At 43.1% G+C, this 27,308-nt stretch overlaps 1 protein-coding gene across 1 annotated transcript; it reads right to left on the bottom strand.

The window, feature by feature from the left end:
- Positions 1 to 1,355: 1,355 nt before the first annotated feature.
- Positions 1,356 to 27,308, bottom strand: LOC106577883 (acetylcholinesterase). The gene is made up of 11 exons (XM_014156310.3): positions 26,959 to 27,308; positions 14,886 to 15,303; positions 14,429 to 14,533; positions 13,946 to 14,159; positions 13,579 to 13,842; positions 12,671 to 12,853; positions 11,433 to 11,531; positions 10,839 to 11,034; positions 6,036 to 6,228; positions 5,506 to 5,684; positions 1,356 to 1,711 (listed from the first exon to the last, which is right to left on the bottom strand). The coding sequence occupies exons 2-11, from the start codon at positions 15,209 to 15,211 to the stop codon at positions 1,590 to 1,592; spliced, it is 1,881 nt and encodes a 626-aa protein (XP_014011785.1). The 5' UTR covers positions 15,212 to 15,303; positions 26,959 to 27,308; the 3' UTR covers positions 1,356 to 1,589.

Here is a 27,308-nt window from a genome sequence, read left to right as displayed (position 1 = left end):
TGAGTGAATTACTCACACACACTGAGTGAATTACTAACACACACACACCGAGTGAATTACTTCAGCCTCCATTACATTAGACTAACGAGAACGCTCATCCTCTGGGGACACGGAGAGATGGATGGATGGATGGGAGAGAGAGAGAGAGAGATGGATGGGAGAGAGAGAGAGATGGATGGATGGGAGAGAGATGGATGGGAGAGAGAGAGATGGATGGGAGAGAGAGAGATGGCGAGATGAAAGAGAGAGATGGAGAGATAAGCGACAGTGAGGTGGAAAGAGTGGGGAGTGGAAAGGGGAGAGAGATGTATAGGAATAGAGAGAAACATGATGGGAAGGAGCGAGATAGGAATAGAACAGAGAGAAGGAGGGATGGATGGAGTGAACCACATCAACCATTGGTACAGAGACAACATCAGTAGTACACCACACACACACCACACACACACACACACACCACACACACACACACACACACACACACACACACACACACACACACACACACACACACACACACACACACAAAATATAATAATACACACTAAAACAAACAGTAGGTGTGCTGGCATACAGGAGGAGTTAGCTTAGCTACATATAGGTGATTGACAGAGGTATGTGAATATATGCAGACAAGTGCATACACAGTTCATAAACACACTATGGATTAAAAACCAATACTAAAGCAGAGATCAGCGATCAACAAGATGGACATGTAACATAACACATGATTACATACAGTGTAACACACACACACACACACACACACACACACCACACTAACAGTTTCAGTGCAGTTCTTTTCTAACCCAGAATACAGGGATTTACATGGCTCCAGATTCCTAGACTAACATAACAGTTGATCAGTGGTTTTAGGTTTTACATTTGGACCCACACAGATTCAATCCCAAATCACACTCTATTCCCTATGTAGTACTCTTCCTAGTGCACTACCCTGACCAGAGCTAAGTGGTGCACTATTTGAGACAGCAGAAGACACTACACAGAGACACAATGAACAGCACTATCCAACCAGAGGGAAGGATATATGAGATCAAGACAAGTGAACAGATACATAGACAACACTAGCTGTTTTAAATAAAGATCATTTCAAATGAGCAGATCGTGAAATTTGTATCAACTGGAAAATAATAAAGTTAAGTAAAAAGAAAAGAAAAGAGTGAGGTGGGTTGGACACAGAGGTTCAGTCGTACCACACACACACACACACACACACACACACACACACACACACACACACACACACACACACACACACACACACACACACACACACACACACACACACACACACACACACACACACACACACACACACACACACACACCTAATGACACACCTATTCAAACTCTTCATCAATGACCACCTCCTTCCATAACTCCTGTCTGATGAATAGTCTTATGGACCTGCAATAACCTCCGCAATGGAAACCAGAAAAAACACATTGAGTTAAATATAATAGCCTCAACATACCAAGCCTCAACATATCACATGAAGACATGTAGGATAATATGGAAGGACATGGTCGGCATCTCTCTCTCTCTCTCTCTCTCTCCCTCTCCTCTCCTCAGAGGTCAGTGCAGCGCTCTTGCTTGCTGTAATGGTCGAATTGGCTCTTCCAATGCATCATGTAGGAGGACCAGCGATGGAACTCCACCTTCCACTGACGCTCTGCCTCGTCTATGTTATCTGGGGAGGAAGAGAAAGCGAGGGAGGAGAAAGGGGAGAGAGAGAGAGCGAGAGAGATATTACTACAAGTGAAAGAGAGTGACCACTCTCGCCCACAGATGGAATCACACACTATCATTCACAGAGTCCTAGTCGGAGAGGAACCCAGGGTGGGAGACCCTGTTTTTCTGGCCAGAGGTCATAGGTTAGGGTCAGAGGATTACCAGACATGTTTCACACAGATCTCTAACATTAACACATACTGACGAAGGAGGAGGGAATACTGACGAAGGCAGAGGGAATACTGACGAAGGCAGAGGGAATACTGACGAAGGCGGAGGGAATACTGACGAAGGAGGAGGGAATACTGACGAAGGAGGAGGGAATACTGACGAAGGCGGAGGGAATACTGACGAAGGAGGAGGGAATACTGACGAAGGCGGAGGGAATACTGACGAAGGAGGAGAGAATACTGACGAACGAAGGAAGGGGAGATTAAATATAAGAGTATAAAACAATTCTAATTAAATGATATCATACTCTACCTTAACCACAATGTATTTAAAAATGCATTGGTTTGTTATGAAAAATAACGCTATTAAATATTTGCATTTAAAGTATAACTTTTTTAATGTATATAAACAAAGTGCATATAAATGTAACAATTCAAAACGAATACAATCTGAACAAAAATAATATAATATTGCACCATATCAAAGAAAAATAAATAACAATGTGCAAAACTGCAGCATCCCACTTAAAACATTAAACTGGTCCCTCTTTTCTCTCTCTTTATTACCATGTTATAACCAGCAGCACACAGCAATGCTGACCATATTTAGCTTTTCTGAGAGATTTGCATTCAGAAATGCAAACTGCCTCACTTTCGAGGGGCTGATGTGGTTTCTTCTCTCAGTAATTATTTGTCCCGTTTTCGAGAAGACCCTCTCAGAGGGAACGGATGTGGCCACTATGCAGAGTCTCCCTGCCATGACTTTAGTAAGCCGTGGGTAGACAGAGGCCTTGTTCTTCCACCAGCTCAGATGATCTGCAGATCCACCAGCTCAGAGGATCTGTCTCCTCCAAATAGGATCGGAGCTCCATTATGGCATCTGCTGAGGGATTCCTTCGTGCTGCATCCCCAGTTGCTCTCTCGTCAAACAGCATCCAAACAGCAGATGTTTGTGGCACTACTGCTGGTTCTTCTGCTCCATCTGATCCCTCTTCTTCCTGTTGCCCTGGTGCCTGAGCCAGCTGACTGCTGGGGCTGTCCCTCCATCTGATCCCTCTTCTTCCTGTTGCCCTGGTGCCTGAGCCAGCTGACTGCTGGGGCTGTCCCTCCATCTGATCCCTCTTCTTCCTGTTGCCCTGGTGCCTGAGCCAGCTGACTGCTGGGGCTGTCCCTCCATCTGATCCCTCTTCTTCCTGTTGCCCTGGTGCCTGAGCCAGCTGACTGCTGGGGCTGTCCCTCCATCTGATCCCTCTTCTTCCTGTTGTCCTGGTGCCTGAGTCAGCTGACTGCTGGGGCTGTCCCTCCCTGCTGCTGAGGTTATTCTCTGAAGAGCCTCATCAATCGCTCTGGCATCACTGAAGGCTAACTTCTTAAACCTGGGGTCAAGTGCAGCGGTTTCTGATAGCACATGATTATATTCCATTCTGTGGAACTTTCTGTCCATTGATGAACATAGGGTGTCCATCAACTCTGTCACATGTCCTGTGGTTACATTTGCTTCTCTCTGGCGGCTGGCTGTGATTCGCTGCAGACCCTTACACAGGAGTATCATTTTTGAGGCTGTCACATAGCTGAAAAGAGAGAACAGTAACTTATTAGTTCAGGTTCATGTTTTGTCTACTGATACTACATTCTCATCTACTGCTCGTATACATATATAATACTGGATTAAATAATGATGTAGTAATAACTGTTTACTGTACCTCTCCACTGATCTCCACAGTGACCTACTCAAAGGGTTCCAGGACTCTGCAGACCTCCTCCACCACCTCCCATTTCTCTTGGGTCAGAGCATCAACAGGTGCATTGACAATGGCCAGGGTAGAGATGATGGCATCCTTTGACTCAAGAAACTGCTTCAACATATAAAATGGCAAACTGCAGTAGCTTTTTGGACTCTTTCCCGCACTGAAGCCTGTGTGCTCTCATACAGTTGTGGAATAAGTGATTTTGAAAGGGTTTTCCTGCTTGGAATTGTGTACATTGGATTTAGACTATTGCTATCATTTCTAAAACCTCTGTCCTCCACGATCGAAAATGGCTGGAAATTGGTGGCAATCATTTTAGCCAATGCAATATCAATTTGGCCTTGTTTTGCTACAGACATAGACTTTGGCATGAACTGGTCCATAGAAGACTGCGTTGCTGTGGGTTGCGGAGCAGGTCTACTTGACTGAGTGGATACATCTCCACGTGTGGAGGTGCAGGCTCCACCATTATCACTAGCAGGTCTACTGGACTGAGTGGATACATCTCCACGTGTGGAGGTGCTGGCTCCACCACTATCACTAGCAGGCCCGCTAGTTTCTCCAAGCTCCGCTACAGCTAGCTTCACAGTTGGGTGCTCAGTTCACATATGCCGGTGTAGGTTGTGCGTAGAACCGCCTTCATATAAGATTTTGTTTTGCAAATTCTATACTGTGTTCTAACATTGTCTACATTATTAAAATGCATCCAAATGCTACTGCGCTTCCGACTCATTTTCCAGCTGTTGTTTTCACAGCTGTCCTTCCTCTCTCTCGTCGGCTGCTAAGTGTGTGACTGACTGTGTGAGTTGGTTCGGCCCTCCCTCACGCATCTTTGGTTCATTGGTTGACACTGCGTCTGGCTCTTAGAGCCGACTCGTTCGCGAACGACCCATCTCCATTCTCTTCCTCCTGCTAACCTGTCTCAACTGGCACCCTATTGAGTTTATAGTGAACAGGCTGCCCCATGGGCCCGGGTAAAAGTAGTGCACTTTATAGAGATTCGGGTTCAATTTGGAATGCAGTCAGTGTTTAATATGAGTCGGATCCTGTTCTCCGTTCTGAACTGTTATGTTCCTGAACCTATTTGGCCAGATCCTGTACCTCCCGTGGCATAAAAAAATCATTCACTTTTTTCAATGTCAAAATTATAATAAAAGCGATCGATGAAAGTTCATTTGAGTTAATTCTCCTGCCCCCTCAAAAAAACGTTATGTGAAAAAGTAAAAAAAGACCACATTTTTCCCATGTGTTCAACTTCTGTAAGTGCCTCTACTCTACTGCTCTATGCTACTACGCAAATGCGATGATATACATGCAATGCTTTATTATAAAAGGTGATTTATTTTTCTCATGCGTTCTGGTACCTCAGAACTCCTCAGGTCACCCCCTCTCACACTCACTTTTTGTGCCCCACCTCCCGATTTACAAATGAACCACTGGATGCAACATCTGGTTCCCAAGAATGTGTGTATGGCATTTAGATTCCGGAACTAACCTAACATCTATGACATCATTGTCCTATACTTCTTCATCCAATCTGACTCTGGGTACTGACCATGAACAAAGTTCCACTGCAAAACCAAACAATCTACACCATCTCACCCCCTCCCCCCTCACTCGCCCCTTCTCGTTCACTCTCTCTCCTCCCGCCCCCCTCTCTCTCTCCTGTCTCAGTTCTTTTTATAGTTCTGTCAGTCAGTTGAGTATTTTTCTCTGTAAAAGACAGTTAGCTGCACAGAGCTCCCTCAGAATATCTCTGTATAAATCAGCTGAATATATACTTGCAGCCCAATAATTAATTAAATAATGAATATGCGTGTGTGTAACCCCCTTACCGGTGATATTGAGGAGGCGTGGCAGAAAGCGGTTCCAGAATGCACACAGCTGGTTCCGCAGGCCCTTGTGGATCTTCAGAGATTCTGTGTTCAGCCCCACGTGTTTTTGCTCACTGTTGGTGAACTGCGGCCACCTCTGCCTGCTATCCACACTGCCGTCAAAATTGATGTTGGGGTTACTGGAGAGAGAGGTGGAAGGAAGGAGTCAGAGAGAGAGGAAGAAAGATATGTCCCCCTCTTTCTCTCTCTCTCTCCCCCCTCCACCTCTCTTTCTCTCTCCCCCCTCTTTCTCGCTCTCTCCCCCTCTCTCTTTCGCTCTCTCCCCCCTCTCTTTCTCTCTCTCTGATTCGCTCTCTCTCTCTCTCTCTCTCTCTCTCTCCCCCCCTTTCTCTCCCCTCCACCTCTCTTTCTCTCTCCCCTCTCTTTCTCGCTCTCTCCCCCTCTCTCTTTCGCTCTCTCCCCCCTCTCTTTCTCTCTCTCTGATTCGCCCGCTCCCCCCCCCCCCCCCCCTCTCTCTCTCTCTCTATTACCCGGTGCGTGCGAAGTTAGCCCAGTATCTCATCATGCGTCGGCTCAGTTTCTCCTCGTCGGCTGTGTAGTTGAGTCTCTTGTCCAGTGGCATGCCGAACACAAACTCTATCTCGTAACCATGGATAACGCCCATCCACCCAGGCCACGCCAGGTTAGACGCACGGTGGTCAAACAGGTACAGGTACACTCCACCTATAGAGTTTGGGGTAGAGCATAGAATAAAATAGGACACCAGAATGAATCCCTGACCAAGATGGCTGCCTAAAGCTATGCAGGTCTATGACATCAACCACTCTGGTGTATTATACTTTATATCTGTAACAGGCAAAGGTACACTCCACCTGGGATCAATGGAGGTATAGGAGAGGCAATGGTAGAGCATGGTGGTTGTAACACCAGAGTAGTGGGTTTGATTCCCGGTACCACTCATACGTCAAATGTATGCACGCATGGCTGTAAGTCGCTTTGGATAAAAGCGTCTGCTAAATGGCATATATTATATTATAACACAGGACTTTGAGTTAGACTTTTTGTTTGAACAACATCAATTACATTATGAGTGAAATAGTTTTCCTTCCAAAAAAAATGGCAATTAAGTATGTTAAAAACCAGCTTTCTGTGTTGGAATGGTGTGGACGTACAGATACACATGGCGAGGCGTGGCTTAACGTGACCACGCCCCCGAGGAGGGTACAGACACAGGTTACTCCCTTTACTCCCATGTTAAATTTCTTAGGTCACTCCCTTCACTCCCATGTTAAATTTCTTAGGTTACTCCCTTCACTCCCATGTTAAATTTCTTAGGTTACTCCCTTCACTCCCATGTTAAATTTCTTAGGTTACTCCCTTCACTCCCATGTTAAATTTCTTAGGTTACTCCCTTCACTCCCATGTTAAATTTCTTAGGTTACTCCCTTCACTCCCATGTTAAATTTCTTAGGTTACTCCCTTCACTCCCATGTTAAATTTCTTAGGTTACTCCCTTCACTCCCATGTTAAATTTCTTAGGTTACTCCCTTCACTCCCATGTTAAATTTCCTACTTTACTTATAACCCAACAATGGTTAAATTCTTTTTTTTGATCATTCTATGAACATTTTGTACATGATTGGTTGGTCATTTTTAACCTCTTGACGCACCTTAAGGCCAGGGGGCGCTATTGAGAATTTAGAAAAAAATACGTGCCCATATTAAACTGCCTCCTACACAAACTCAGAACCTAGGATATGCATATTATTATTCGATTTGGATAGAAAACACTCTAAAGTTTCTAAAACTGTTGGAATGGTGTCTGTAAGTATAACAGAACTCATATGGCAGTCAAAACCCTGAGAGAAATCCTAACAGGAAGTGGAAATCTGATGTGTGGAATCACTTTCAAGCCTTTGCCTATGAAACACACAGGGACTTATTAATCATTTAGCACTTCCTACGGCTTCCACTAGATGTCAACAGTCTTTACAAAGTGGTTTGAGTCTTCTCCGGTAAAAACTGACCGAACGAGAGGCCTGGAAAGTTTGTCATAGGGGGAAGTCCATTTCTACTATGATGCGCGTGCCCGTGGGTACTCTCTCGTTCCGAAACGTTTTGTAAGACAATGCAATCGTCCGCCTTGAATATTATTGAAGTTCTGATTGAAAAAGGCCCTAAAGATTTATGCTATACAACGTTTGACATGTTTGAACGAACGTAAATGAAAAAAAAAGCACTTTCGTGACGACAAGTCCCGTGCGCTTCGTACATTTTGAGTAGCCTTCGGAACGCGCTAACAAGAAGGAGCTATTGGGACATAAATTTACTTTTTCGAACAAAACTATATTTCTTGTGGACCTGGGATTCCTGGAAGTGCCTTCTGATGAAGATAATCAAAGGTAAGTGAATATTTACAATAGTATATTTGATTTTAGATGACTCCAAGATGGCGCTAACCTGTATCGCCTAGCCTATTTTTCTGAGCATATCACCTCGTTTATTGCAAAGTGTGATTTCCCAGTAAAGTTATTTTTAAATCTGGCAATGCGGTTGCATTCACGAGATGTTAATCTATAATTCTTTGAATGACAATATTATATTTTACCAATGTTTTCGAATAGTAATTTTGTAAATTGTAGCACTGATTCACCGGAAGCATTTGAGGGAAAATATTTTCTGAACATCACGCGCCAATGTAAAATGCTGTTTTTATATATAAATATGAACTTTATCGAACAAAAGAATGCATGTATTGTGTAACATGATGTCTTAGGAGTGTCATCTGATGAAGATTGTCAAAGGTTAGTGCTTCATTTAGCTGTGTTTTGGTTATTTGTGATGCATGTGGTTGGTCAGAAAATGGCGGTGTGGCTATTGTGTCGATGTACTCTCCTAACATAATGTAAGGTTTTGCTTTCGCTGTAAAGCCTTTTTGAAATCGGACAACGTGGTTCGATTCAGGAGAAGTGTATCTATAAAACGGTGTAAGATAGTCCTATGTTTGAGAAGTAGAAATGATTAGATTTGTGGTTTTGAATACGGCGCTCTTATTTCTAACAAAAATGATCCCGCTAACGGGATTGTAGCGATACTTCCATGTCGTCTTTTAAATCAACAAACTACATCATGCCTAAAAACACTGATTCTAACCGTGAAAATGTTAGCGTGAACAGATGTACATTCCATGCGACAGTCTGTCACGATTATCAGCCAAAGAGCCAATTCCAATGGACTTTCTTAACCCTGCTTTCATAGCTAAGGCTAGCTGACTAACCCTGCTTTCATAGCTAAGGCTAGCTGACTAACCCTGCTTTCATAGCTAAGGCTAGCTGACTATCCCTGCTTTCATAGCTAAGGCTAGCTGACTAACCCTGCTTTCATAGCTAAGGCTAGCTGACTAACCCTGCTTTCATAGCTAAGGCTAGCTGACTATCCCTGCTTTCATAGCTAAGGCTAGCTGACTAACCCTGCTTTCATAGCTAAGGCTAGCTGACTAACCCTGCTTTCATAGCTAAGATGCTGCGTACCATTTTGTTTGAACAATAGTAGGAGAAATGACCGCCAAATTAAGTTTCATCAACTGCCCAAGGACCAGGTTAGACGAACCTCATGGTTTCAGGCTATACGACGCAATGATGATGGAAAGCTGTGGGCTCCGGTTACTCGATACATTTGTGTGTTTTGAAGCACTTCATTCACCGTAAGTCGCTAGCTAATACTTGTTTGTATCTAACTAGCTATGTGTATTGCCTGTGTAACCCTGGAGATTCCACCACGTAGGTGTAGATATCACCATAGTCTACTTTGGGCCATTTGGTAAGGTTGTCTCCCCAGCTGGTCTCCAGCAAGTTGAAAGGACATATAGTCAAGCCAACAAGAATCAACTTTTCTAGATACCTAGACCTAGACTGCAGGCAAAGACAGCAAGCAGTTACGCGGTATGTCTAAGACTAGCAAATTAGATCCAGATTCATTTCTCTCACTAGCCTGCCAGCTAATGTCAGTTAACCGGCAAAAAAAGATAGCGGTAAACAAACAGTGATGTAAGTATAATACGACAGCTTTACTGTCAGTGTTAGCAGGTCAGTATAATACGACAGCTTTACTGTCAGTGTTAGCAGGTCAGTATAATGTGACAGCTTTACTGTCAGTGTTAGCAGGTCAGTATAATACGACAGCTTTACTGTCAGTGTTAGCAGGTCAGTATAATACGACAGCTTTACTGTCAGTGTTAGCAGGTCAGTATAATACGACAGCTTTACTGTCAGTGTTAGCAGGTCAGTATAATACGACAGCTTTACTGTCAGTGTTAGCAGGTCAGTATAATGTGACAGCTTTACTGTCAGTGTTAGCAGGTCAGTATAATACGACAGCTTTACTGTCAGTGTTAGCAGGTCAGTATAATGCGACAGCTTTACTGTCAGTGTTAGCAGGTCAGTATAATGTGACAGCTTTACTGTCAGTGTTAGCAGGTCAGTATAATGCGACAGCTTTACTGTCAGTGTTAGCAGGTCAGTATAATACGACAGCTTTACTGTCAGTGTTAGCTGGCCGGGTAACACAGAGTGGCAGCATACGTATCATGCAAATAATTTGTTGTGACAGCCAAGTACGTGAATAACAACGTGTGACGCTGCTGAAAGCGTTTATTGAAATGACATAAGTGTCAGTAGTTTGTTTAGGATGACGCCAAAACTAGTCTGATTACATGGGATTACTCTACTCGGGGGCGTGGTCACCTTAAATCAAACCGGTATCAATAATATTCTACACCGGTATCAATAATATTCTACACCGGTATCAATAACATTCTACACCGGTATCAATAACATTCTACACCGGTATCAATAACATTCTACACCGGTATCAATAACATTCTACACCGGTATCAATAACATTCTACACCGGTATCAATAATATTCTACACCGGTATCAATAACATTCTACACCGGTATCAATAACATTCTACACCGGTATCAATAACATTCTACACCGGTATCAATAACATTCTACACCGGTATCAATAACATTCTACACCGGTATCAATAACATTCTACACCGGTATCAATAACATTCTACACCGGTATCAATAACATTCTACACCGGTATCAATAATATTCTACACCGGTATCAAAAATATTAATGCGAGTAGTGGGGGTTCAGAAAACAAAAAAAAATCGGACATTTTTGCTTTGCACAAATAGGAGTATAGGATGAGCCAACAACATTATTTGAACTTTTAAAAGTAAGATTTTCACTGAACAGTTACTTTAAAAGCCAACGAGACATTAAATAACATATTTGAAAAAACATTTATGAACAATTCTTACCTTGTGAGTTCCCGTCCTTGGTCATGGCTCCAGCGTTGCCCGCCTGTTGTCCATTGTTGGCACCCAGGTTGGAGTGGAGCTGGGAGTAGGTCCTGGCAAAGTGCTGCAGAGGGCAGATGACATTATGGTCTCCGACCACGTCATCCAGGGAGTCTCGGTTCTTCACCCCATTGTTCTCATCGAACCAGTCAGTGTACTGTAACACAATACAACTTTATTAGACTGGTATTCAAACCAGGGACGTTCATACAACACAACTTTATTAGACTGGTATTCAAACCAGGGACCTTCATACAAAGCAACTTTATTAGACTGGTATTCAAACCAGGGACGTTCATACAATACAACTTTATTAGACTGGTATTCAAACCAGGGACCTTCATACAAAGCAACTTTATTAGACTGGTATTCAAACCAGGGACCTTCATACAAAGCAACTTTATTAGACTATTTGATTCACTAATCACACACATCCAGCAAACCTCAAGGTGCCAGATCAATTACCGCTTTTTTTCAGAGCCCGGCTTAACCCGGGTTTCAAACCAGCAACCTTTTGGCTACAGGTCCACCTCCTTATCCTGCTGGTCCACCTACCTGCAGCACCACAGCCTCCTGGCCGATTTCGTTGGCATGCGGGACACTCAGCTTCACGCTCTCCAGGAAGTCCTCACGGGAGATCAATGACTCGTTGTCCTATGGAGGGCCAATGAAAGATTAGGGTGGAATTGTATTAGTGTCATTGGAGCGCGCACACAGACACACACACAGACACACACAGACACACACACACACACACACACACACACACACACACACACACACACACACACACACACACACACACACACACACACACACACACACAAGGGCTGTGACGATATCAGCATCAAAATATTTGTTCCGTGGCAAAAATGAAAACACAAAGCAGATCAAACTCTTTGGTCCTTTAAAAACCTTCTGTATATAACATATTGTATGTATGTGTATTGTTCTGTATGTAACATATTGTATGTATGTGTATTGTTCTGTATGTAACATATTGTATGTATGTGTATTGTTCTGTATATAACATATTGTATGTATGTGTATTGTTCTGTATGTAACATATTGTATGTGTATTGTTCTGTATGTAACATATTGTATGTGTATTGTTCTGTATGTAACATATTGTATGTATATTGTTCTGTATGTAACATATTGTATGTGTATTGTTCTGTATGTAACATATTGTATGTATGTGTATTGTTCTGTATGTAACATATTGTATGTATGTGTATTGTTCTGTATATAACATATTGTATGTATGTGTATTGTTCTGTATGTAACATATTGTATGTGTATTGTTCTGTATGTAACATATTGTATGTGTATTGTTCTGTATGTAACATATTGTATGTATATTGTTCTGTATGTAACATATTGTATGTATATTGTTCTGTATGTAACATATTGTATGTATGTGTATTGTTCTGTATGTAACATATTGTATGTATGTGTATTGTTCTGTATGTAACATATTGTATGTGTATTGTTCTGTATGTAACATATTGTATGTATGTGTATTGTTCTGTATGTAACATATAGCTTGGACAATAAATACATGTGAAACTGGATGACAACATAATGATGGTTGTTTCCAACATTAGGGCTGTTTTCCTAAAGAAGTGAAATTCGCTTCGTGTTTTGTTTCCTTGTAACATTACTAATGAATATCGAGATACTGGTATCGTCATGGCCCTAACACACACACACACACACACACACACACACACACACACACACACACACACACACACACACACACACACACACACACACACACACACACACACCTTGCTGAAGCCGGGGGCTCCGTAGAGGAGGAAGAAGGAGCCCTCGTCCCGGTTGACTCCCAGAAGAATTTGGGTGTCTTTGATGTTGCCTGATGAGAGCATGGCCTCTGGGTTGTCAGGAAGGACCACGCCATCGATGACCGGCACGAAGGAGAAACGGAAGATGGCCGACCACGGCATGACCTGGGGGAAAAAGGTAAATAATATCAAATAAACCATAGGGACCCTATTCACTAGAACTGTACTACTTATTCATGATCAAATATAAATGTCAACACAAAACCTTGACTGTTTATTTCTCTATTTAGCCTAATTTAGAACACATTCCTTACATATGTAAAAATGTAAAATATAAATGTAAAATTAAGTTTAAATGCACAATTCAACATTTTAAAGTAAAATAGACATATATACTCATAAAGGTAAACATAAATGCAAAGCTTTGCGTAAAACGGAAATATAAAAGGTAAACATGTAACGCCCTGGCCATAGAGAGGGGTTTTTGTTCTTTATTTTGGTTAGGCCAGGGTGTTACATTGGGTGGGCGTTCTATGTTCCTTTTTCTATGTTTGTGTGTTTCTTTGTTTTGGGCCGTATGTGGTTCCCAATCAGGCACAGCTGAAGTTCGTTGTTGCTGATTGGGAGTCACACATAAGGAGCATGTTTTTCCTTTGGGTTTTGTGGGTAATTGTTTCTGTTCAGTGTGTTTCCTGTCAGTACTGTTTGGCTGTCGGTTTTCTTGTTTTTTGTATTGTGTTCTTACGTAATTAAATATTCATGATGAACACTAACTCCGCTGCACCTTGGTCTACTCTCTCTTCAGACAGCCGTTACAAAACATGAATTTCCGTAGATGTAAAACTTTCCGTAAGATGTAAAAATGTATGTAAAACGTCAATGTAAATGACCTGCCACTCCTGGTCGATGAGGTCCTGGGGGGGCTTGTTACGGAGACAGTCCACCAGCTCTGTGTCGTTACCCCAAGAGGGACAGCCCACCAGCTTCCCCAACATGGCAGCTCTCCGCTGGGCTTCAGCGGGTGTAACAGTGGCCCAGGGACAGTTAGGGACTCCACTCTGGAGGATGGCTCGGGTGAAGGTGGGGCGGCTGTCTGGAGATAGGAGGTGTATTCCCACAGAGACTGCTCCTGCACTCTCCCCAAAGATGGTCACCTACGAGTAGTAGTAGTTCATAATATTAATATTGAATTTGTAGAGAGCATCTCCCAAGCACGCAGGCAAGAACGCACACACACAAACTCTTTGTTATCATTACCTGCTTGGGGTTTCCCCCGAAGATATGTATGTTATCCTGGATCCACTGGAGGGCCATACGTTGGTCTAGGAGCCCCACATTCCCCGGGGCCTCCGAAGAGCCATGAAGGGCCAGGAAACCAAAGGCCCCGACACGGTAGTTCATGGACACCACCACCACCTTCTCAGAGTGGGCCAGGTAACGTCCGTCATACACATCCAGGGACGAGGAGCCACTGTAGAACAATACAAAACAATGTAACATTATTGTCCATATGTTACATGGAACTTTGTCTCTGGATAGAGAGCACGTTGTCTTTTGTTCATTTATCAATCAGATATCACACACACCAAGCACCCCTGGATGGAGAGCATGTTGTGCCTTGCACAAGGGCACAATTGGAGTTAAGTGATTGTTGTTAGGATGTGAACCCAGCAGCCCTCTAGTTGCCAAATCAAACCCTCCAGTTACAGGGCCATCTGCTTAGCCCACTGGGCTACTTACCTGTAGAAGCCTCCACCGTAGATCCACACCATCACGGTGAGGTTGTGAGGTCTGGGGGAGGTTGGGACCCAGACGTTGAGGTATAGGCAGTCCTCACTCATCTCCCTGTTGGAATCAGATCAAATCAAACTGTATTTAGTGAACATTGTGGCCTTGCTAGCTACCATCACAACAGGTATAATTTAAAATCCATTTAAAATCACAAAACACACTTTACCGTAAAATAATGAAAGGAAGTAAAAGAGAATAAATAACATGATAACCAAATGTCCGAAATGGCCCCGTTTCCTACATAGGACTCTGGTCAAAAGTAGTGCACTAAGAGCCCTAGTCAAAAGTAGTGCACTAAATAGGGAATATAGTGCATTTAGGGACGCAACAAGAAGATGTCTTAAACAATCAACAAGTTAGGGTTACACATCTGAGAACCCTGGAAAATGGCCAAGTAAATGTAAACCTGTTCGGGTTCCACATCTCAGATCCTTGGAACCCGGGGAAAGAGGTGTCAATGAACTGATAGCAGGCGTTGGGGTAGGAGCTAGCGTCGAACACTCCCGACCACGGCTTCTTGGGCTCCGCCTTACGGAAGCGCTTCTTGCCCAGCGGGGGCTCGGCGAATGGGATGCCGAGGAAAGCGGTCACGTGACTCCTGTCGGGTGTCGGTAGGCGGATGCCGCGTAAGCTTCCTGCCCGCGTTGTCACGGTGAGTTCTGGAGAGTCGCTCTGGGAACAAGAGAGTGAGGCGAGGAGCGAGAGGAGGAGGAAGACGGTGGAGGTCTTCATGATGTTGTTGTTTTCTGTGTTGTTTACTTCCTGGTTCTGGTTTCAGGTAGTCAGAGGTTTGTGGTCTCTGTTGTGTCTGGAGTCCCTCGGATCTAGAGAAAGAGAGAGAAAGAGAAAAAGAGGAAGAAAGAAAGAAAGATAAATATAGATATATGGAAAAAGGGAGAGAGGGAGGCTTGGAAAAAGACAGGGGCTTGATAGGGATTTACTAAAGTGACTGCGTGAGTTCGGCTTTAAAAAGACAAGGGAAAGGAAATAACTTAAAGCAATATTGAATATTGCAGGAAAACATGACACTATAGCAGTCAAATTAATCAGACCAACTCAGCTGATACGGCCGCAAGGATCTCTAAAACACACACACACGTGAAGTTGTAGGTTGTTGTTTAGGTTTTGCAATGTGTGGTTGCCATAGCGACATGATTAGTTTGGGAGGCACATCAGGAATAGGGGTGCATGACTTCCACTGCAGCTCTGTGTGTGTGTGTGTGTGTGTGTGTGTGTGTGTGTGTGTGTGTGTGTGTCTGTTCTCCCTCCGTCTTCGCTGTGTGTAGCTCTATTCTCGTGGTATCACCTCTCTCCCGATCCCACCGAGGCCAACTGCTGCTGTATGCGTATATGGCATCGTCACATATATTTCTCTGTTTATCTTTATCTGTGCACACACAGTCGTTTTTTACTTTAAGTGACGCGCGCCCCGATCTGTCACTCTGGGTTACATGGCAGACCTAGCTATACAGACCTAGCTATACAGACCTAGCTATACGTCTCCAGGACACTGACAGTTTGATGAGTATGGGCTAATGTTTCACCCACCAGACTCCAGCTTTGCTCACACACACACACACACACACACACACACACACACACACACACACACACACACACACACACACAGTTATTGGAGGCACACATTGCAGTATACTGAACACAGTATGGTTGGGCGATGTCAACCTTTGTCCTATGGTGATTATGTACCCATAAAACATAGTGATATACGATGCTATTGCCCCCATTGGCCAAGCCCCCAAAAATACTACTAATAAATAATAAAAACAGTTGGGCTACAGTGCGGAATCGAACACAACTGGACGAATCCTGATGGAACAGTGACTGTCTGATGAGGACTGTCTTAACGTAGTGAGCCAGGTTATAGGACTACATCATGATGGAACAGTGACTGTCTGATGAGGACTGTCTTAACGTAGTGAGCCAGGTTATAGGACTACATCATGATGGAACAGTGACTGTCTGATGAGGACTGTCTTAACGTAGTGAGCCAGGTTATAGGACTACATCATGATGGAACAGTGACTGTCTGATGAGGGCTGTCTTAACGTAGTGAGCCAGGTTATAGGACTACATCATGATGGAACAGTGACTGTCTGATGAGGACTGTCTTAACGTAGTGAGCCAGGTTATAGGACTACATCATGATCTGATGAGGACTGTCTTAACGTAGTGAGCCAGGTTATAGGACTACATCATGATGGAACAGTGACTGTCTGATGAGGACTGTCTTAACGTAGTGAGCCAGGTTATAGGACTACATCCTGATGGAACAGTGACTGTCTGATGAGGACTGTCTTAACGTAGTGAGCCAGGTTATAGGACTACATCATGATGGAACAGTGACTGTCTGATGAGGACTGTCTTAACGTAGTGAGCCAGGTTATAGGACTACATCATGATGGAACAGTGACTGTCTGATGAGGACTGTCTTAACGTAGTGAGCCAGGTTATAGGACTACATCCTGATGGAACAGTGACTGTCTGATGAGGACTGTCTTAACGTAGTGAGCCAGGTTATAGGACTACATCCTGATGGAACAGTGACTGTCTGATGAGGACTGTCTTAACGTAGTGAGCCAGGTTATAGGACTACATCATGATGGAACAGTGACTGTCTGATGAGGACTGTCTTAACGTAGTGAGCCAGGTTATAGGACTACATCATGATGGAACAGTGACTGTCTGATGAGGACTGTCTTAACGTAGTGAGCCAGGTTATAGGACTACATCCTGATGGAACAGTGACTGTCTGATGAGGACTGTCTTAACGTAGTGAGCCAGGTTATAGGACTACATCATGATGGAACAGTGACTGTCTGATGAGGACTGTCTTAACGTAGTGAGCCAGGTTATAGGACTACATCCTGATGGAACAGTGACTGATGAGGGCTGTCTTAACGTAGTGAGCCAGGTTATAGGACTACATCATGATGGAACAGTGACTGTCTGATGAGGACTGTCTTAACGTAGTGAGCCAGGTTATAGGACTACATCCTGATGGAACAGTGACTGATGAGGGCTGTCTTAACGTAGTGAGCCAGGTTATAGGACTACATCATGATGGAACAGTGACTGTCTGATGAGGACTGTCTTAACGTAGTGAGCCAGGTTATAGGACTACATCTTGATGGAGCAGTGACATTCGATGAGGACTGTCTTAACGTAGTGAGCCAGGTTATAGGACTACATCATGATGGAACAGTGACTGTCTGATGAGGACTGTCTTAACGTAGTGAGCCAGGTTATAGGACTACATCATGATGGAACAGTGACTGTCTGATGAGGGCTGTCTTAACGTAGTGAGCCAGGTTATAGGACTACATCATGATGGAACAGTGACTGTCTGATGAGAACTGTCTTAACGTAGTGAGCCAGGTTATAGGACTACATCATGATGGAACAGTGACTGTCTGATGAGGACTGTCTTAACGTAGCGAGCCAGGTTATAGGACTACATCCTGATGGAACAGTGACTGTCTGATGAGGACTGTCTTAACGTAGTGACCAAGGTTATAGGACTACATCATGATCTGATGAGGACTGTCTTAACGTAGTGAGCCAGGTTATAGGACTACATCATGATGGAACAGTGACTGTCTGATGAGGACTGTCTTAACGTAGTGAGCCAGGTTATAGGACTACATCATGATGGAACAGTGACTGTCTGATGAGGACTGTCTTAACGTAGTAAGCCAGGTTATAGGACTACATCATGGGCTGGATAGAAGCAGCCTTCCGTCTTCACAACTGGATAATAATTGCTTAATTTGCCTAATAAAATAAATAATATTGTTTTCCAACTGGACAATTTTTCCTGCTTTGGTGGAATTCTCCGCTCTGTCTGGCCTACATTCCTCTCTTGCGTTGTGCAGACTATGTAACATATTGTTTGAAATAGACTATAGCTAATTCCTCAGAATGTAATGTGTACTGTCCCGCTGAGTGCTGCCCCGCTGAGTGCTGCCCCGCTGTGTGCTGCCCCGCTGTGTGCTGCCCCGCTGTGTGCTGCCCCGCTGAGTGCTGCCCCGCTGAGTGCTGCCCCGCTGTGTGCTGCCCCGGTGAGTGCTGCCCCGCTGAGTGCTGCCCCGCTGAGTGCTGCCCCGCTGTGTGCTGCCCCGCTGAGTGCTGCCCCGCTGAGTGCTGCCCCGCTGTGTGCTGCCCCGCTGTGTGCTGCCCCGCTGTGTGCTGCGAGACTTCGTTTTTTACTGTGCAGCGCCAGTCAAGTTCTAAACCATCGTCTGACACATCACGATGTAAATCCCCATAGACGATGGCTGTCAATCATCGTCGATAGACAACGCTATTGTAATAGCGCCCAACCTTAATACACAGAGCCTATTGGCTATCCAATATAGGCCTTTTCGTTGAAGAAAAAACATGTAACGGGATCACGATGAATCAGAGTAGAATAGAATGCAAGCAAGCTTACTTATCACAACAAATACAGCACAGAAAAAAATTTATTAAAAAAAAAAAAAAAAAAAAAATGTATGAAATTGTATGAAATGTATGCATTCACTACTTACTGTAAGTCGCTCTGGATAAGAGCGTCTGCTAAATGACTAAAATGTAAATGTAAATGTAAATACTAGCCTACTAGACATGGGCACGCAGGGTCCACTGTGCGCGCTATTAGGAAGAAAATACAATTTGGTCCTGCGACCCTATTTTACAGGGTCAGACATAGAAGTACGGCGCCCCTGGAGTAAATTAGGGTTAAGTGCCTTGTTCAAGGGCACATCGACAGATGAATCACCTTGTCGGCTCGGGTATTCGAACCAGTGACCTTTCGGTTCCTGGCCCAACACGCTTACCAAATCATTCAAATAAAATGAATTTTTATTCGTCACATGCTTCGTGAACAACCGGACTAACAGTGAAATGCTTACTTACTGGCCCTTCCCCAACAACGCAGAGAGAATAGCGAAATAATTGAAGTAAATCACGTTATAAAAGTTAAAATATTTACACAATGAGTAATGATAGCCAAGTTATCTACAAGGGGTACCAGTACCGAGTGGATGTGCAGGTGTACGAGGTACAGTGGCTTGCGAAAGTATTCACCTCCATTGGCATTTTTCCTATTTTGTTGCATTACAGCCTGGAATTAAAATAGTTATTTGGGGGGTTTGTATCATTTCATTTACACAACATGCCTACCACTTTGAAGATGAAAAATATTTATTGTTAAATAAACAAACAAACACGAAAACATGAAAACTTGAGCGTGCATAACTATTCACCCCCCCAATGTTAATACTTTGTAGAGCCACCTTTTGCAGCAATTACAGCTGCAAGTCTCTTGGGGTATGTCTCTATAAGCTTGGCACATCTAGCCACTGGGATTTCTGTCCATTCTTCAAGGCAAAACTGCTCCAGCTCCTTCAAGTTGGATGGGTTCCGCTGGTGTACAACAATCTTTAAGTCATACCACAGATTCTCAATTGGATTGAGGTCTGGGCTTTGACTAGGCCATTACAAGACATTTAAATGTTTCCTCTTAAACCACTCGAGTGTTGCTTTAGCAGTATGCTTAGGGTCATTGTCCTGCTGGAAGGTAAACCTCCATCCCAGTCTCAAATCTCTGGAAGACTGAAACAGGTTTCCCTCAAGAATTTCCCTGTATTTAGCGCCATCCATCATTCTTTCAATTCTGACCAGATTCCCAGTCCCTGCTGATGAAAAACATCCCCACAGCATGATGCTGCCACCACCATGCTTCACTGAGGGGATGGTGCTCGGGGTGATGAGAGGTGTTGGGTTTGCGCCAGACATAGCGTTTTTCTTGATGGCCAAAAAGTTACATTTTAGTCTCATCTGACCAAAGTACCTTCTTCCATATGTTTGGGGAGTCTCCCACATGCCTTTTGGTGAACACCAAACATGTTTACTTATTTATTTCTTTAAGCAATGGCTTTTTTTCTGGCCACTCCTCCGTGAAGCTCAGCTCTGTTGAGTGTACGGGTTAAAGTGGTCCTATGGACAGATACTCCAATCTCCACTGTGGAGCTTTGCAGCTCCTTCAGGGTTATCGTTGGTCTCTTTGTTGCCTCTCTGATTAATGCCCACCTTGCCTGGTCCGTGAGTTCTGGTGGGCGGCCCTCTCTTGGCAGGTTTGTTGTGGTGCCATATTCTTTCCATTTTTTAATAAAGTATTTAATGGTGCTCTGTGGGATGTTCAAAGTTTCAGATATTTTTTTATAACCCAACCCTGATCTATACTTCTCCACAACTTTGTCCCTGACCTGTTTGGAGAGCTCCTTGGTCTTCATGGTGCCACTTGCTTGGTGGTGGCCCTTGCTTAGTGGTGTTGCAGACTCTGGGGCCTTTCAGAACAGGTGTATATATACACTGAGATCATGTGACAGATCATGTGACACATAAATGAAGTCCACTTGTGTGCAATCTAACTAATTATGTGACTTCTGAAGGTAATTGGTTGCACCAGATCTTATTTAGGGGATTCATAGCAAAGGGGGTGAACAATAAGCACACACCGCTTTTCCGTTTGACATTTTTATATATATTTTTTAAACAAGTTTTTTTTTCATTTCACTTCACCATTTGACTATTTTGTGTATGTCCATTACATGCAATTCAAATAAAAATCAATTTAAATTACAGGTTGTAATGCAACAAAATAGGAAAACGCCAAGGAGGGTGAATAATTTTGCAAGGCACTGTAGTTGAGGTAGACACAGTTGAAGTCGGAAGTTTACATAGACCTTAGCCAAATACATTTAAACTCAGTTTTTCACAATTCCTGACATTGAATCCTGTCTTAGGTCAGTTAGGATCACCACTTTATTTTAAGAATGTGAAATGTCAGAATAATAGTAGAGAATGATTTATTTCAGCTTTTATTTCTTTCATCACATTCCCAGTGGGTCAGAAGTTTACATACACTCAATTAGTATTTTATAGCATTACCTTTAAATTGTTTAACTTGGGTCAAATGTTTCGAGTAGCCTTCCACAAGCTTCCCGCAAGACGTTGGGTGAATTTTGGCCCATTCCTCCTGACAGAGCTGGTGTAACTGAGTCAGGTTTGTAGGCCTCCTTGCTCGCACACGCTTTTTCCGTTCTGCCCACACATTTTCTATAGGATTAAGGCCAGGGCTTGTGATGGCCACTCCAATACCTTGACTTTGTTGTCCTTAAGCCATTTTGCCACAACTTTGGAAGTATGCTTGAGTTCATTGTCCATTTGGAAGACCCATTTGCGACCAAGCTTTAACTTCCTGACTGATGTCTTGAGATGTTGCTTCAATATATCCACATCATTTTCCTGCCTCATGATGCCATCTATTTTGTGAAGTGCACCAGTCCCTCCTGTAGCAAAGCACCCCCACAACATGATGCTGCCACCCACATGCTTCACGGTTGGGATGGTGTTCTTCGGCTAGCAACCCTCCCCCCTTTTCCTCCAAACATAACGATGGTCATTATGGCCAAACAGTTCTATTTTTGTTTCGTCAGACCAGAGGACATTTCTCCAAAAAGTATGATCTTTGTCCCCATGTGCAGTTGCAAATAATCTGGCTTTTTTTATTGCGGTTTTGGAGCAGTGGCTTCTTCCTTGCTGAGCAGCCTTTCAGGTTATGTCGATATAGGACTTGTTTTACTGTGGATATAGATACTTTTGTACCTGTTTCTTCCAGCATCTTCACAAGGTCCTTTGCTGTTATTCTGGGATTGATTTGCACTTTACGCACCAAAGTACGTTCATCTCTAGACAGAACGAGTCTCCTTCCTGAGTGGTATGATGGCTGCTTGGTCCCATGGTGTTTATACTTGCGTACTATTGTTTGTACAGATGAACGTGGTACCTTCAGGAATTTGGAAATTTCTCCCAAGGATGAACCAGACTTGTGGAGGTCTACAATTGTTTTTCTGAGGTCTTGGCTGATTTATTTTGATTTTCCCATGATGTCAAGCAAAGATGCACCGAGTTTGAAGGTAGGCCTTGAAATACATCCACAGGTACATCTCCAATTGACTCAAATTATGTCAATTAGCCTATCAGAAGCTTCTAAAGCCATGACATACTTTTCTGGAAATTTCCAAGCTGTTTAAAGGCATAGTCAACTTAGTGTGTGTAAACTTCTGACCCACTGGAATTGTGATACAGTGAATTATAAGTGAAATAATCTGTCAGGAAACAATTGTTGGAAAGATTACTTCTGTCATGCACAAAGTAGATGTCCTAACCGACTTGCCAAAACTATAGTTTAACAAGAAATTTGTGGAGTGGTTGAAAAACGAGTTTTAATGACTCCAACCTAAGTGTATGTAAACTTCCGACTTCAACTCTATGTACATAGTACTAGTACTACTAATAAAGTGACAGAATAAATACTAGCAGCAGTGTATGTGATGAGTAAAAAAAGGTGCGGTAGCAGAGAGAACAGTCTATTACTTGGTGGCTGGAGTCTGACAATTTTTAGGGCCTTCCTCTGACACCGCCTGATATACAGGTCCTGGATGGCAGGGACCTCGGCCCCTGTGATGTACTGGGCCATAAGCACTACCCTCTGTAGCGCCTTGCATTCAGTTGCCAAGCTGTCGCCATACCAGGCGGTGATGCAGCCAGTCAAGATTCTCTCAATGTTGCATCTGTATAACTTTGAGGATCTGAGACCCCATGCCAAATCTTTTCAGCCTCCTGAGGGGGAAGAGCCGTTGTCGTGCAATCTTCGCGACTGTGTTGGTGTGTGTGGACCATGATAGATCCTTAGTGATTTTGGACACCGCTCCACTACAGCCCAGTTGATGTGAATGGGGGCGTGTTTGGATATCAACATGTCAACTTTCCCACAGTGAAGTTTATGAAATGCTGGCCTTGTAAAGTGCAGGGATTACATTTGGAGACTCAAGCTTTAGTATAAGCTTCTGTAGCCATGCACACATGGCAGTATAGTAGCAAACCTACCGAGTTGATTTATGATTTCTAGAATGTCTTCATTATATTCCCAGGCTTTTCACTGTATTTTTTTTACAATTTGTATTGTGTTAAATATTAGCCACTATTGGCAACCACCGTCAAATATACCCACATAAATAAAAACTGTCACTTTAGTGTTGGTTTCCTTACATTTATAACTGTCACTTTAGTGTTGGTTTCCTTACATTTATAACTGTCACTTTAGTGTTAGTTTCCTTACATTTATAACTGTCACTTTAGTGTTAGTTTCCTTACATTTATAACTGTCACTTTAGTGTTGGTTTCCTTACATTTATAACTGTCACTTTAGTGTTAGTTTCCTTACATTTATAACTGTCACTTTAGTGTTGGTTTCCTTACATTTATAACTGTCACTTTAGTGTTGGTTTCCTTACATTTATAACTGTCACTTTAGTGTTAGTTTCCTTACATTTATAACTGTCACTTTAGTGTTAGTTTCCTTACATTTATAACTGTCACTTTAGTGTTAGTTTCCTTACATTTATAACTGTCACTTTAGTGTTACTTTCCTCACATTTATAACTGTCACTTTAGTGTTGGTTTCCTTACATTTATAACTGTCATTTTAGTGTTAGTTTCCTTACATTTATAACTGTCACTTTAGTGTTAGTTTCCTTACATTTATAACTGTCACTTTAGTGTTGATTTCCTTACATTTATAACTGTCACTTTAGTGTTAGTTTCCTTACATTTATAACTGTCACTTCAGTGTTAGTTTCCTTACATTTATAACTGTCACTTTAGTGTTAGTTTCCTTACATTTATAACTGTCACTTTACTGTTAGTTTCCTTACATTTATAACTGTCACTTTAGTGTTAGTTTCCTTACATTTATAACTGTCACTTTAGTGTTAGTTTCCTTACATTTATAACTGTCACTTTAGTGTTAGTTTCCTTACATTTATAACTGTCACTTTAGTGTTAGTTTCCTTACATTTATAACTGTCACTTTAGTGTTGGTTTCCTTACATTTATAACTGTCACTTTAGTGTTAGTTTCCTTACATTTATAACTGTCACTTTAGTGTTAGTTTCCTTACATTTATAACTGTCACTTTAGTGTTAGTTTCCTTACATTTATAACTGTCACTTTAGTGTTAGTTTCCTTACATTTTGCATCATTCCATTACTAGATAATTAATTTGACTTTCATTTCTCTCATGTTCCTGTGGTCGTTCCTGTGGTTGTTCCTGTGGTTGTTCCTGTGGTCGTTCCTGTGGTCGTTCCTGTGGTCGTTCCTGTGGTTGTTCCTGTGGTCGTTCCTGTGGTCGTTCCTGTGGTCGTTCCTGTGGTCGTTCCTGTGGTTGTTCCTGTGGTCGTTCCTGTGGTCGTTCCTGTGGTCGTTCCTGTGGTTGTTCCTGTGGTTGTTCCTGTGGTCGTTCCTGTGGTTGTTCCTGTGGTCGTTCCTGTGGTCGTTCCTGTGGTTGTTCCTGTGGTCGTTCCTGTGGTTGTTCCTGTGGTCGTTCCTGTGGTCGTTCCTGTGGTCGTTCCTGTGGTCGTTCCTGTGGTCGTTCCTGTGGTCGTTCCTGTGGTTGTTCCTGAGGATCTCTAGCAATAGTGGATCATATTAGGCTAATGTATTACAAGTTGTGCAATAATTGGGGACATGTAGCATATTTGAATCATTATGGAACGCAGGAGCGTTGTCATCCCAGTTCCATGCAGCTCCTTAGGGTAGATTTATAGGACTACTCTTCAACCCCTATTGTACACTCTTCTCACCTTCCAATATTTACTGGATTGAACAGTTGAATGGGAACTTTCAGGATGAAGCAAAACACTATTTTTGATTCGCCAATATATTGTGTGCATAAAGGCTCTCCAACCCTGTTGTTTTTATTATTCAGAAATACTTTCCTAACCCTAAATAATATACAAGATCAGAGTATTTTTAAATCTACCAATTACCACTGAAAAGGAGACAAATATGCTGTATTTACATGGCTTTTTTCATTGTCCCTAATATTCTTGATCGTTCTCTTCATATGTTCTTGTGTCTGTCGAGAACATTCAAATTAAAAAGGTAGACCAAATTTAAAGGGATGGCTTTAGATAAATGTGTTGAAAACCCTATTGGCTGAAAACTCCACGAGAAGAATCTGTTGGCCAGCAAGGTTTTTCAGCTGATGAATAAAATGTATTCGGCGCGTGCAAGAGAACCACACCTGCAAAACCTGTTATGCACCTGCATAAGATAATAATACCAACTACTGAGAAGTGCGTAGGAAAGGCGTCCAGGTGGTAGTCGAGGTAAACAAGACTTTGTTTTAGTCAAAAGACTTTACGTGTGCCTCTCTCTCTCTCTCTGTGTGCCCACGCGCCACTCACCACTCACAAGACGCCACCCTCCTGCTTTTAATGAAATTATAGAGCACATATCTATCCATCAATCTAGGCCTATCTATCAATCTCTCTCTATGGAGTAGCCTATATCTTGTAACATGTAGATTAGACATATAGCCTATAGTCTGAAGATATGGTGTTATAGCAGCAAACCAAGCCATCTTGTTTTGACAGTAGCACCATAGACAGACATTATGCAACATCAAGGAGCATCACACACACTCTCTCTCTCTCTCTCTCTCTCTCTCTCTCTCTCTCTCTCTCTCTCTCCAGGTAGAGTCCTGGTTACCCAGCTACATTACCTTGCTGCTGTGTGTGTGTGTGTTATGTCACTGCCAGCTGAGGTAAACATACATCAGACATTCCTGACATTACCAGTAAATGTCTGTCTGTCCTGATCTTTCCAACATGGCACAGGATCACAGCCATCGGGCTAGACTATGAAATTGGTTGCCATGGTAAGACTAATGACGCTATTAAACAGAAAGACATGGAAGGAGACAGTCATGAGCTAATGGACAATAAAAGATAATAGGCCTAATAATAATAGGCCTAATAATAATAGTAATAACAGGCCTACAATAAACACTGATTTGGCCTACATAATCCGTGTTGCTCAACGCACAGATTTGACACAATTTCATTTGCAACATAATAATAAGCCTAGCTATATAATCCTGTATGTTCCGTTTCGCATCCAGTGTTCATGTAACAAACACGACGCCCACTGTCTATAAAATCTATTACAAACATAACAGACGAGACATCGGCAAAGTATGAACCAAACAGGTGTGTGCCAGGAGACGAACGCCAACAAACACACGTGTCTCAGTGGTCTCACCGTGGAAGGCGCGTCACACACGCAACAACGACTGCACAGTAGCTATACCCCACCACACTCACGCACAGTCACCCCCTCTCTCCCTCCCACCTCTCTCTCTTTCCCACCATATCCAATTGCATGATCATGTTGCCGGGGTGAATGAATATCCCACATTCGAATATTCCAATTCTATTTCACTCACCGACGAGAATGACAGAGGCGCGAGGTTAGATCGTGTCATTTCCAGCAAAACGTCTATAAAATGACAGACACGCACGGAGCTCGAGCCGAACCGAGCTGGGCTCAGGCTGTGCGTTTTACCTTACCTGGCTAGTTAGTAGCCTAGTGGGTCCAACCCGGCTAAAGACGCTGCTTCGCAGAATCCCCTGGGAGACAAGCGACCCTCCTCACCCTGTCAACCTATTTAGACGACGTTAAACCCAGTGTCCTCGGCACAGTTAGGGGGTGAGGGAGGGTTTCTAGTCGGGGAGCAAAGATGCGCGGTTTAATTACGGTCTTCGCTGCTTTTCTGTCAGACCTAGGTGTTTGTTTAATGTGCCCGTCTCTCTCTCTGTGTGTATTGAGTGGGGGTAGTGACCCTTACTATGCTGTTAGGACGACGGGGGGAGACTGCCGCTGATAAAGCGCTCCACGACTGAGGAAAAAAAGTAGTAGT

Source organism: Salmo salar, chromosome 18, assembly GCF_965601325.2.
Source record: "Salmo salar chromosome 18, fSalSal1, whole genome shotgun sequence".
NCBI lineage: Eukaryota > Metazoa > Chordata > Actinopteri > Salmoniformes > Salmonidae > Salmo > Salmo salar.
Note: the sequence above shows the minus strand (reverse complement) of the source record. Positions and strands in the feature narration are given on the sequence as shown.